This window comes from Ahaetulla prasina, chromosome 3 (genome assembly GCF_028640845.1).
Source record: "Ahaetulla prasina isolate Xishuangbanna chromosome 3, ASM2864084v1, whole genome shotgun sequence".
In the NCBI taxonomy this organism is placed as follows: Eukaryota; Metazoa; Chordata; class Lepidosauria; order Squamata; family Colubridae; genus Ahaetulla; species Ahaetulla prasina.
Genome location: NC_080541.1, coordinates 187,713,673 through 187,725,281, shown reverse-complemented (window position 1 = coordinate 187,725,281; position 11,609 = coordinate 187,713,673). Strand labels below are relative to the sequence as shown.

General features: G+C 38.0%; 1 protein-coding gene across 1 annotated transcript; it reads left to right on the top strand.

The window, feature by feature from the left end:
* The first annotated feature begins 652 nt into the window (after positions 1-652).
* Positions 653-10,675, top strand: TNNI1 (troponin I1, slow skeletal type). The gene is made up of 6 exons (XM_058177768.1): positions 653-713; positions 998-1,129; positions 3,840-3,929; positions 5,230-5,406; positions 7,276-7,386; positions 9,769-10,675. Exons 2-5 carry the CDS (start codon positions 1,004-1,006, stop codon positions 7,381-7,383), a joined length of 501 nt encoding a protein of 166 aa, XP_058033751.1. The 5' UTR covers positions 653-713; positions 998-1,003; the 3' UTR covers positions 7,384-7,386; positions 9,769-10,675.
* Positions 10,676-11,609: the final 934 nt, after the last annotated feature.

Below are 11,609 nucleotides of genomic sequence, written 5' to 3'. Positions count from 1 at the left end.
GGAATGGAATTTGAGAAAGCATGCTAGATTTGACCCTACCAGTTCTATTTAATATTTTGTTTATCAATCATATTTATTTATCACACATCTCATGATTCATGTGACTCTGACATAAAGTAAGGGGGGGAGGCACATTCATATTTGTTACTTAACACTATAATAAAAGTAGTTTTAGTATTCAGAACTTTGGTATTAAAGTCTGGTACCTCAAAAGGCAGACAGAATCACTGTGGAGTCCAGTCCAGTGGTGGGTTGCTACCGGTTTGCCCCGGATCGGGCAAACCGGTAGTGGTGGCGGGAGGCCCCGCCCACCCACCTGGATGTCTCTGTGCATTCATAGAAGCTTCTGCGCATGTGCAGAAGCGTCCTGCACACACGTGCCTGTGAACAAACCAGTAGCAAATGAAATTGAAACCCACTACTGGTCCAGTCTGATAAAATGTTTTCACTCACTCATATTTTCAGTATCTTGAGCAGAGTATTACATTTCATATATTCACACTGTTCTTTCTACTTTTTTCCCCTCTTTCTTCCTTCTCCCAAATGAATTTCTGTAGGGAGGTAAGTACAGTTCCAGGATTTGTTTTTCTTAACATTTGCTGGTATGAATATATGATTATCACTGTGTTGTTGAAATGATGCCCTTGATTTCTTTTATTTTTGCTCTTTAGAGGAAGCCCAAGATCACAGCTTCACGCAAGCTCCTTCTAAAGGTGAGTCATGATGATGCAAGTTATTATGCATTAATTAAAGCAAGATACTCTTGAATGGAACTGTACAGAATAAATTCTTCTAAGTAAATTTGGGGCAGCCTTCCCAATTTTATTTACTGCTCATTTGGAGAAAGAAGATTGGAAAACTGGACAAAGGCTTCTGACTTGTGCATTATACATAGGCATTCTTCATAAACCTTTCTTGTAGATGGATGGATATTTCAGATCCATGGTGAAAAAGGTATGAGGTTATCTTTCAAATGTTTCCCTAATTTTTTTTCTAGAGTTTGATGCTGGCTAAAGCCAAAGAAGAATGGGAACAAGAACAAGTGGACAAACAAGGAGAGAAGGAGAGATATTTGGCAGAAAGGATAACACCTCTACATACCAGTGGGCTTTCCTACTCCCAGCTCCAGGTAGATTCTCAGTTTAGGGAATGGAGCGAATGCCTAAGTGGACATGTTGAGTTACACAGGACTCTAAGAAGCTGTATTAGGAAGTTTAATTCGGAACCCCAGTTCATGCCATGTTTTCCCTTCCCAGAAGGTGGAATAATACATATATCATTGGATTTTTTAATTTTTTTTAAAAAATCCTATCTTTATTTTTTTATAAATAGCTCAATGTGACCCTCCAATTTTTCCCACAACAACCTTGTGAGGTGAGCTGGATTGAGACAGAGTGATTGGCCCAGATGGCATTGTCTAAACTAGATATAAAAGATGCTTCAAGTAACTGGGGAGAAAATTATCCAAAAATGACACTTTTGAAGGTTAGATAAATGAGAATGTTTGACTGGCATGGACAGATTTATCATCACCACAATTCAAGATTCTCGTATTAGTAGGGCAAAATGCTGTAGCCATTTCTGTGCTATCATGCAATACCAGTACTAAAACAAGAATCAAAAGAGGATATATATTATTGTAACATCTGCATTATTTCCATATTTAGATTGATTTATTAAAATATTTACATACTACAACTGAAATAGAAATTTTTAAACTTGAGTCACGCAGATGGTTGTCTTATTTAAAGTAATCCTCTCCCCGATGATTAGGGGTAGTTTCCACCAGATTGACTCTGGTGACTTTTCCAAGTGTCATGCTTTCCCATCATTTCATTATTTTTAGCTTGTAAGAAACAATGGTGCTTAATACTTCAAATTTACATTTTTCTTACTGAATAAAATCTGGGTTCTGCACAGCTTTGTAATACTCTGTGTGTGTGTATAAAAAACAAAAACCACTCATGCATTAATCACAAAATCTCCAAAACCGTAAAGCCTACAAACTTGAAATTTGCCACATATGTTCCTCTTGGCTTCTAGGTGCTCACTAAGAAAGAATTTTTCAAAATGACCATCAGAGCATTAGTATTTCCTATATTATTATTAACACGCTCTGGTGCTAAGGAGTTCTACTCCCCTTCCCCACCCGAAAAGAAATCTGTTTCAAATGCAAAACTCAAGCAGAGGAGTTTCAGTTTTACTTTCACAGCAGGAAGCAGCTTTAATACAGAACACTTGAGCTAAGTCACACCCAGCCTCTTTCCTGTCTCCTTGTTCACACAGCAAATACTGTTTGAGTTTTCAAACATCCCTCAACTTTCTCATACATTGACAGGATGCTAGCCAGATTAATATCGATGGATGCTGCAGGCTGGGACATTCCAGTCCACCTCCATCTCTGTTCCAATTGCCAGTTGCATTATTTTAACACACACTGATGCTATGGAGTTACACATTCTATATTAAGTTTCAGGTTGCAAGTGTCAATTTATCAAGCCCGAGCACATATGTGTTTTTTTTAATTTATTTATTTTGTCACAACAGTATATATAAGCATAAGCATGAAGTAACTATATAATATATAAGCATATGTATGCTTATATATTATTATATAAGTATATAAGTATGTAATAACTATATAAATTGGATATAATGAAAGGAAACAGAAGGAAAGGAACGGTAGGCACGTTTGTGCTGTTATGCATGCCCCTTACAGACCTCTTAGGAATGGGGTGAGGTCAACAGTAGACAGTTTTTGGTTAAAGCTTTGGGGATTTTGAGTAGATACCACAGAGTCTGGTAGTATGTTCCAAGCATTAATAACTCTGTTGCTGAAGTCATATTTTCTGCAATCAAGATTGAAGCGGTTAATATTAAGTTTAAATCTATTGTTTGCTCTTGTAATTGAAGTTGAAGTAATCCTCAACAGGAAGGGCATTGCAATAGATGATTCTATGAGTTAAACATAGGTCCTGTCGAAGGCGGCGGATGTGTCCTAAATTGCCACAAAGAGTAAAGTTACTTTTAGAGCTTGATCATCCATGAAGAATTTCATGTATCTGGCCATGGACTCTTTTGGAGTCACTGAACAGGATGGCTATATCTGATATTTTATTTTTATTTTATTTATTTTATTTGTCATAACACCATACATAAGCATAACCATGAAGTAACAGTAGGACAGGAACAGTAGGCACGTTTGTGGCCTTTATAATAAGTTTTTTAGATGAATGTTTTATTTTGTATATTTGTTTTTTTTATATGGCTGTACACCGCCCTGAGTCCTTAGGGAGATAGGGCGGTATAGAAATACAAATAAATAAATAAATAAATAAATAAATTATGCACGCCCCTTGTAGACCTCTTAGGAATGGGGTGAGGTCAATAGTAGAAAGTTTTTGGTTAAAGCTTTTGGGATTATGAGAAGAGACCACAGAGTCAGGTAGTGTGTTCCAAGCACTAATAACTCTGTTACAGAAGTCATATTTTCTGCAATCAAGATTGAAATGGTTAACATTAAGTTTAAATCTATTGTTTGCTCTTGTATTGTTGTGATTGAAGCTGAAGTAGTCTTCAACAGGAAGGACATTTCAATAGATGATTCTATGAGTTAAACACAGGTCCTGTTGGAGGCGGCAAATCTGCTGATGTAAGATCTTCTCAGTTCTGAAGCTCTGATCAAAAGAATATCAGGACTGACAATGTCTAGCATTGGAACAATACCTAATCAATGTATCTGACCCTATATATTCCCCCAATAAAATATCAGTTAGAAATAATCCTATCTGAGGCCTAGAGAAAATATTCCTTAACATTTTCCCCTTTTACTTGCACAGGATCTGTGCCGGGAGCTTCATGAGAAGGTAGACATTGTGGATGAAGAGAGATATGACATTGAAGCAAAGTGTAACCATAACACGCGGGAGGTAAGAAGACAGAAAATGATTCTTATTTAAATTCTCAGATAAAAATAATATATTAATACGAAAAGCAGTAAAATACCATAAGAAAATGTCCAATATAGGTTAGGTAATAGCTTTATGAGGCAGTCTTAGAGATCCTGAACTAGTTTATCCATTTTTTCCCCTTAAAGTAGATTCCGGACTGTTGGCATAAAATAACCAGAATGGAGCATTTTCTGGTCTTAAATTACAAACAGGAACATTGAACATCTCCAGGATCTTCCATAAGAGCTCTGGATTATTATTTTTAAATATTGGTTCCAGGCTAATGTTCTGTATAACCTTATATGTCTTCTTGCTTTAGTAGAGATGCTAATTTGTCCTTTATCAGTGGAATCAGAGGTGGGTTTCAGCAGGTTCTGACCAGTGCTGGAGAACCGGTAGTGGAAATTTTGAGTAGCTCGGAGAACTGGTAAATACCACCTCTGACTGGCCCTGCCACCATCTATTCTCTGCCTCCCGAGTCCCAGCTAATTGGGAGGAAATGGGGATTTTGCAGTAACCTTCCCCTGGAGAAGGAGGAAATGGAGATTTTACAGTACCCTTCTCCTGCCATGCCCACTAAGCCACACCCACAGAACCGGTAGTAAAAAAATTTGAAACCCACCACTGAGTGGAATGAATAACATGTCTTCAGACTGAAAGCAAGGGAACTGAGATTTATAAATCAAGGCCCCTGTGACAGTTTTTCAGAGGCTACTGAATATTTATATTATTTATATTCCACCTTTATTTATAAATAACTCAAGGCAGCTAACATACTTAATACAGAATGCAGAATATGTTTTAGTGCAAGAACCCCTCCAAAGAATTCCTTCTTGTAGCCTAGCAAATGGTCAGTTGTGAGTTCTAACCGGTGCTACCACTGGTTCGGTTCGCGCACACACTTTGTGCGCAATCAGCACATGCACAATCGCCTCGCTTGCACGCACGCCAAACTTATGCTTCACGTAAGCGCATTAACTAGCTGAACAGCTGAGGCATTGCAATCTGCTCACCCGCGCCTTTCAGCTGGGCTAAAAATGGAGGAATAAAGGTAGGCATAGCACAGGGATGGGCGGGAGGGCCCAGATGACGGGCGGAGCAAACCGGTTCACTGTCACTTCAACATCTCAGCTACTGGCTCTCCCGAACCGGGGAGAACCGGTAGCAACCCACCACTGGAGTGGGTTGGACTCCCAATATCTTTTTCCTGGGAAAAAGCAAATCTTTTTTTTTTTAGACCTCTTATGACATATGACTGTCTATATTGCCCCTTCTGCAGATTAAAGACTTGAAAATGAAGGTGCTTGATCTTAGGGGAAAATTCAAGCGTCCTCCCTTGCGCCGTGTCCGCGTGTCTGCAGATGCCATGCTTAGAGCTCTGCTTGGCTCAAAGCACAAAGTATCTATGGACCTGAGAGCCAACCTCAAGTCTGTCAAGAAGGAGGACACAGAAAAGGTCAGTGGCTGGAAATCCCACCTAATGTACCCTATATCCCGTTTGCTCAGTGTCCCATGTATTTGTGTGGTTTTTTTTATGTCTTCGTGAAGAAACATGTTCTTATGTTTTCTCTTGATTGTTCTTCTTCTATAGAGCCACCTGATGGCGAAATGGGTGGCATATAAATTTAATCATAAATAAATAGATGTTCCCTACCTTTAATAGTTTGTAAATGAACATTCAGATTGAGGATTATAGAAGGTGTTATAGAACAGGAACTAAAATTAAGACAGCTTCTCCCATAAAGGATGAGAATTGTGAAAATGGTTGAAGAGCCCAATCATTAAAGTAAAATTGTTAAGTTCATCCATATGATTTGCAATTCTCTATCCACTGCTAATAGCAGCCAGGATTTTAGCATGGAAGAAAAACATTGTATTTTATTGCATCTTCTAGACTGGAATTTTCTTGGTATACAGGTAGTCCTCAACTTACAACTTTTTGTTTAATGACTACTCAAAGTCACAATGGCACTGAACAAAGTGACTTATGACCAATCCTTGCACTTATGGCCATTGCAGCATCCCCACAGTTATGTGATCAGAATTGGGGTGCTTGGCAAATGGCATATATTTACAACAATTCTGCATCCCTGAGTCACATGATTGCCATACAACTTTCCCAGCCAGCAGTCAATGGAAGAAGCCAGATTCACTTAATGACCACATGATTTAGTTACAACTGTAGTGATTCACTTAATAACTATGGAACCAGTTGTAAAGCCAGGCATGACTCACTTAACAACCACCTTGTTTAGCAATTGAAATTCTGGTTCCAGTTGTGGTTGTACATTGAGGTCTGCCTGTAATGAACATTTGTAGATAAGAAACAACTGAATTTAGTACTTGATGAAAAAATAAAGAAAAGGGCATCTATAGAAAAGTATCTATAACTCTTAAAAAAGACAATAAAAAAAGAATTCAAACAAGCCACAAATTAAGAAATACATTACTGTCAAGTGAATTAAATGAAAAGTTATCAGATCTATAGGTAGATTTTTGCATATCAGACATGAGCTATGCATAGGACCAAGTGATGATATGAATTATATCATTGCAAATACCATTCTGGGATACTAGTCACTCAATACACCGGAAACATTTTCAGCACAATGAATAACATAATGTAATTATTTCAACAGTTTCTATTTATTGTACTGATTTCCTTGGATGAAAAGTCAGTGCTTCGACCTGTATATGTGAATCTGTCCGTGCTTTTCCAACATCAACAATTAATGAAGAATATTTCATAATAAGGAAATGCACATGGCCAGTTTTGCAAGGCTATTGATGAAGGAAAGAACAAGTTTAATGATCCAGACCTTTTTCTTTATTACACATAGTCATTCAGAACTGAAAAATGTTAGCATGTGGTAAATTCCAGACTGAGCTATCCTGGACACAGGCATATATTCCAGTGATTAAACAGCACAGTATAGATTTAAATTAGAAGATGCTTTGATTCTCTCATTTAAATCTTGGTTAGTATATTCATCTTTGCTCCCTAAATGCCAAAGACTGCTTTTTTAAAATAACAATTTTAATATGGGGGTGTTTCTTGAAGAGTTTATTGGTGCTCAACCTGTCTAGATTCTATTTTCTGCCAGGAAACTTGCCAGTACAATATACACTTATGCAACCCTTCCTGTGTTAGCTGTGTTTATAAAAGTTTAGCCACATGACCTTACTGACACCCATATAATGTACTTCTCATCTTTCCATTCATATGGTTTATGCAGAGTATATATCTTCATCTCTACTTGTACAAATTAGCCCTTTGCTTAAGTTCCTCCTCAAGTAAGGATTAACTTCTCGGTTTCCTTCACAGGAACGTCCAGTAGAAGTGAGTGACTGGCGTAAGAATGTGGAGGCCATGTCAGGAATGGAAGGCAGGAAGAAGATGTTTGATGCTGCCAAATCACCAACAGGACAATGAGAAGTATGTCCTTTTGCCCAATGACATCCTTTAAAAATATTTTATCAGCATTGCTAAAGGTCCCAAACTCAAAGGGATTATAGTGCTTGATTAACACTTCCAATGTCAAGATCTTGGATACACCTGTTCTAATGGCCAATTCAGTATAAAAACATTAGACACTAATCAGCCTTATTTACTAACCTGAAATAGTTCTTTGGACGAAATAACGTATTTTTTGCCCAGGCAGCAATTGAGTGAGGTTAGTTGGCCTTAAAATCTAAGCAGAATTATACCTGGGAGATCATCAAGAAATACCAGCATAGGTCAGACATGAAAATAAAAAACAAATCCGCTCAAAAGTAATGGCAAATTACTTTTGCAAAAAACAAAATGCACAGGTACCGTATATGTGGTACCTTGCTCAATAATAGTAACTGTGAGAGGGTTCTTGGAGTCCTAGTGGACAATCATTTAGATATAAGCCAGCAGTGTGCAGCAGCTGCCAAAAAAGCCAACACAGTTCTGGGCTGCATAAACAGAGGAATAGAATCAAGTTCACATGAAGTGTTGATACCACTTTATAATGCCTTGGTAAGGCCACACTTGGAATATTGTATTCAGTTTTGGTCGCCATGATATAAAAGACTCTAGAAAGAGTGCAGAGAAGAGCAATAAAGATGATTAGGGGACTGGAGGCTAAAACATATGAAGAACGGTTGCAGGAACTGGGTATGTCTAGTTTAATGAAAAGAAGGACTAGGGGAGACATGATAGCAGGGTTCCAATATCTCAGGAGTTGCCACAAAGAAGAGGGAGTCAAACTATTCTCCAAAGCACCTGAGGGTAGAACAAGAAGCAATGGGTGGAAACTAATTATGGAGAGAAGCAACTTAGCACTAAAGAGAAATTTTCTGACAGTTAGAACAATTAATATTGGAGGAACAATTTGCCTGCAGAAGTTGTGAATGCTCCAACACTGGAAATTTTTAAAAAGATGTTGGATAACCATTTGTCTGAAGTGGTGTAGGGTTTCCTGCCTGGGCAGGGGGTTGGACTAGAAGACCTCCAAGGTCCCTTTCAACTCTGTTGTTATTATTATTATTATTCTCGGTTGATGCCAAGAATACTAGAAGAATGATTCATAAGTCACCATAAATCAGACTTTATTTATCTCATATTGGATTTTCTATGAGGTGCATTGTAGTTTTGCACCTTACCTTAATTTAAAAATAATGATAATCTCAGAACTTTAGAAATAAGAGATACACTATCACGCCATCTGAGCACGAATGATCCATTAGAACTTTGACTTGCTGGTTCAGTTTTGGACATTTCAATTATGGCATAATGGCTGAATGTCAACAGCATGAAATAACTTTTCTGAAATATATACTTTGTCTTGGGCACAAATCTGCACTCTTGTTTATGTTTTGGTTTCCATATAGTGCTAGAAACAATGAGCCAAATCTCAACTAAATCTAGCAGAGCAAAGTAATTTTTTGATTTTTAGTCCTAACCCTAGCCATTTTCCCAAATAATCTACTGTAATTTCTAATCACAAAATTAGAAATGCAGTTCACTGCTATGCACCTTTCCTTAGAGATATACAAAATGTAGGTGTACAATTCAGAAGCCAGCCCTTGCAAATCTTCTCTTTCTTGCAGAGTAAAACTATATATGGGCAAGCTCCTTAGTTTCACTACAAGGCTAAATAATTGACCATTGGTTTGGGCAAAGGAAAGTTGTAACCTTACAAATTTAAGCCTGATTATAGTGCTGACCTTTTCCAATTTATCCAACGATTTAAATGTGAATAGCTAATTTTGTGGAATGGTTTAATAAGCATACAAGTCAGCTTATTCTTAGGAAGATACAGTGAAGCATAACATATGAGGTAATTAAAAAAACCCCACATACCTTTCGTTAATTTATGACTGCTTTCCTTCTGTCTGGTCCTTGCTGGTTTCAAATGATAAAGATTGCGTGCATCTTGCATGTTCATTGCTTTTTGCATTGCTATACAATCTGGGTGCAGTTATTTATTCTGATGTCTTAATTAATGTCCATTCATTTATTTTATGGTGTAAAATACATTGGCATTTGTATTTTGGCACAGCATAACAAAACTAGCAACAACAGATGCTTGTAGAAAATTGGGTGTTACTAGATCCACTGCAGAAACTAGCACTCTGTATTATGAATATTACTCATAGTTCCCAACTCTCCATTTCAACCATGGAAATCATTTTGTTTTTGTTATTTAACTTTGCTCCTTACCAGTCACAGCCTTGACTATGACAGCCTGTGGTTTTTTTTTTTAAGCACAGATGTGCTGTTGTAGATGTTTTTCCTAGAGTCCTGAAATATAATTAACTATTATTCTGCATTTTCTATCTATTTCAGGTCATATTTCTTTCATATGAAGAGCCCTTCCATAATGCCTACGTTTTCTTCTTCTTGGTGCTTCTTGTGTCTTACCATTTTTCTGCGTTATCTATTGTTCCACAGCATTTTTGGGTACTAGGGAAGATACAATCATTCATTTAGTGATCCTTTGAAGTTACAATGGCACTGAAAAAAGTGACTTATGACCATTTTTTACACTTATGACTATTGCAGCATCCCTGTGATCATGTGATCAAAATTCAGATGCTTGACAACTGCCGTGTATTTATGACAGTGTCCCATGTCATGAGATTCAGTGTCCCATGTCATGAGATCAGCTTTTGTAATCTTCTGACAAGCAAAGTCAATGGAGAATCCGGATTCACTTAACAACTAGGTTACTGACTTAGCAACTGCAGCGATTCATTTAACAACTGTAGCAAGAAAAGTTGTAAAATGAGGCGAAATTCACTCAACAACTGTCTTGCTTAGCAACCAAAATTTTTGGGCTTAATTGTGATCATAAGTGTAGGACTACCTATACTGCAATTCATGCCATCAGGCCAATAGAAACACTTGCCTTCTTGCTAGCACATGTCCACATAATGATTATTGCCACAATTTGTCAGTACAGTACCATCTCTGTCCTACAGAAAAGATGGGAATTCTCAGTTGATGGCATTTGAATTGCAGAAAGAAAGCTGGTGCTTTATCTGACATCATCCCAGATCAGATCTTTGCTCAAGAGATGCCATCACTTACTGACTGAAATGCAGCCTAGACTGTAGCTACAGAGGCTTTAGTGCCTGATTTATTCAGCAAGAAAATATTTTGACCTGTTCCATGAAATACAGCCCTGGATTTGTGACTATACTTTCTCTATATTCCATTAAAGAAAAACAAAATGAGTAGCATCAAGAACAAATATTCAGATTCTGTGTTTCTTTTGGATTTTCCAAATGATGGTGGATTATTATTATTATTATTATTATTATTATTATTATTATTATTATTATTATTATTATTATTATTATTATTATTATTATTTATTCGATTTTTATACCGCCCTTCTCCCGAAGGACTCAGGGCGGTGTACAGCCAAGGTAAAAAACAAACAATACAATATACAATTAAAATACAAATTAAAAAACTTATTATATAGTGGCCTAAAAAACTTTAAAATATATAAAACTAAAAACCCCTTAAAATTAATAATAAAAATTTAAAACCAATAAAATTTAAGCCAGCCCCGCTCGAATAAATAGATGTGTTTTCAGTTTGCGGCGGAAGGTCCGAAGGTCAGGTATTTGGCGTAAACCCGGGGGAAGTTCGTTCCAGAGGGTGGGAGCCCCCACAGAGAAGGATCTTCCCCTGGGGGCCGCCAGCCGACATTGCTTGGCGGACGGCACCCTGAGAAGTCCCTCTCTGTGAGAGCGTACGGGTCGGTGGGAGGCATGAGGTAACAGCAGGCGGTCCCATAAGTACCCAGGCCCTAAGCCATGGATCGCTTTAAAGGTGGTAACCAAAACCTTAAAGTGCACCCGAAAGGCCACAGGCAGCCAGTGCAGTCTGCGCAGGAGCGGTGTTACACGGGAGCTACGCGAAGCTCCCTCTATCACCCGTGCAGCTGCATTCTGGACTAACTGAAGCCTCCGGGTGCACCTCAAGGGGAGCCCCATGTAGAGAGCATTACAATAATCCAAGCAAGAGGTAACGAGTGCATGAGTGACTATGCACAAGGCATCCCGATCAAGGAAGGGGCGCAACTGCCGAACCAGGCAAACCTGGTGGAAGGCCCTCCTGGAGACGGCCGTCAAATGATCTTCAAACGACAGCCGTTCATCCAGGAGAACACCTAA

Coding starts and splice junctions, on each gene's coding strand:
- TNNI1 (XM_058177768.1), top strand. CDS start 1,004: ATGCTGGCTAAAGCCAAAGAAGAATGGGAACAAGAACAAGTGGACAAA. Junction 1,130..3,839: donor TTTCCTACTCCCAGCTCCAG/GTAGATTCTCAG, acceptor TTACTTGCACAG/GATCTGTGCCGGGAGCTTCA. Junction 3,930..5,229: donor GTAACCATAACACGCGGGAG/GTAAGAAGACAG, acceptor CCCCTTCTGCAG/ATTAAAGACTTGAAAATGAA.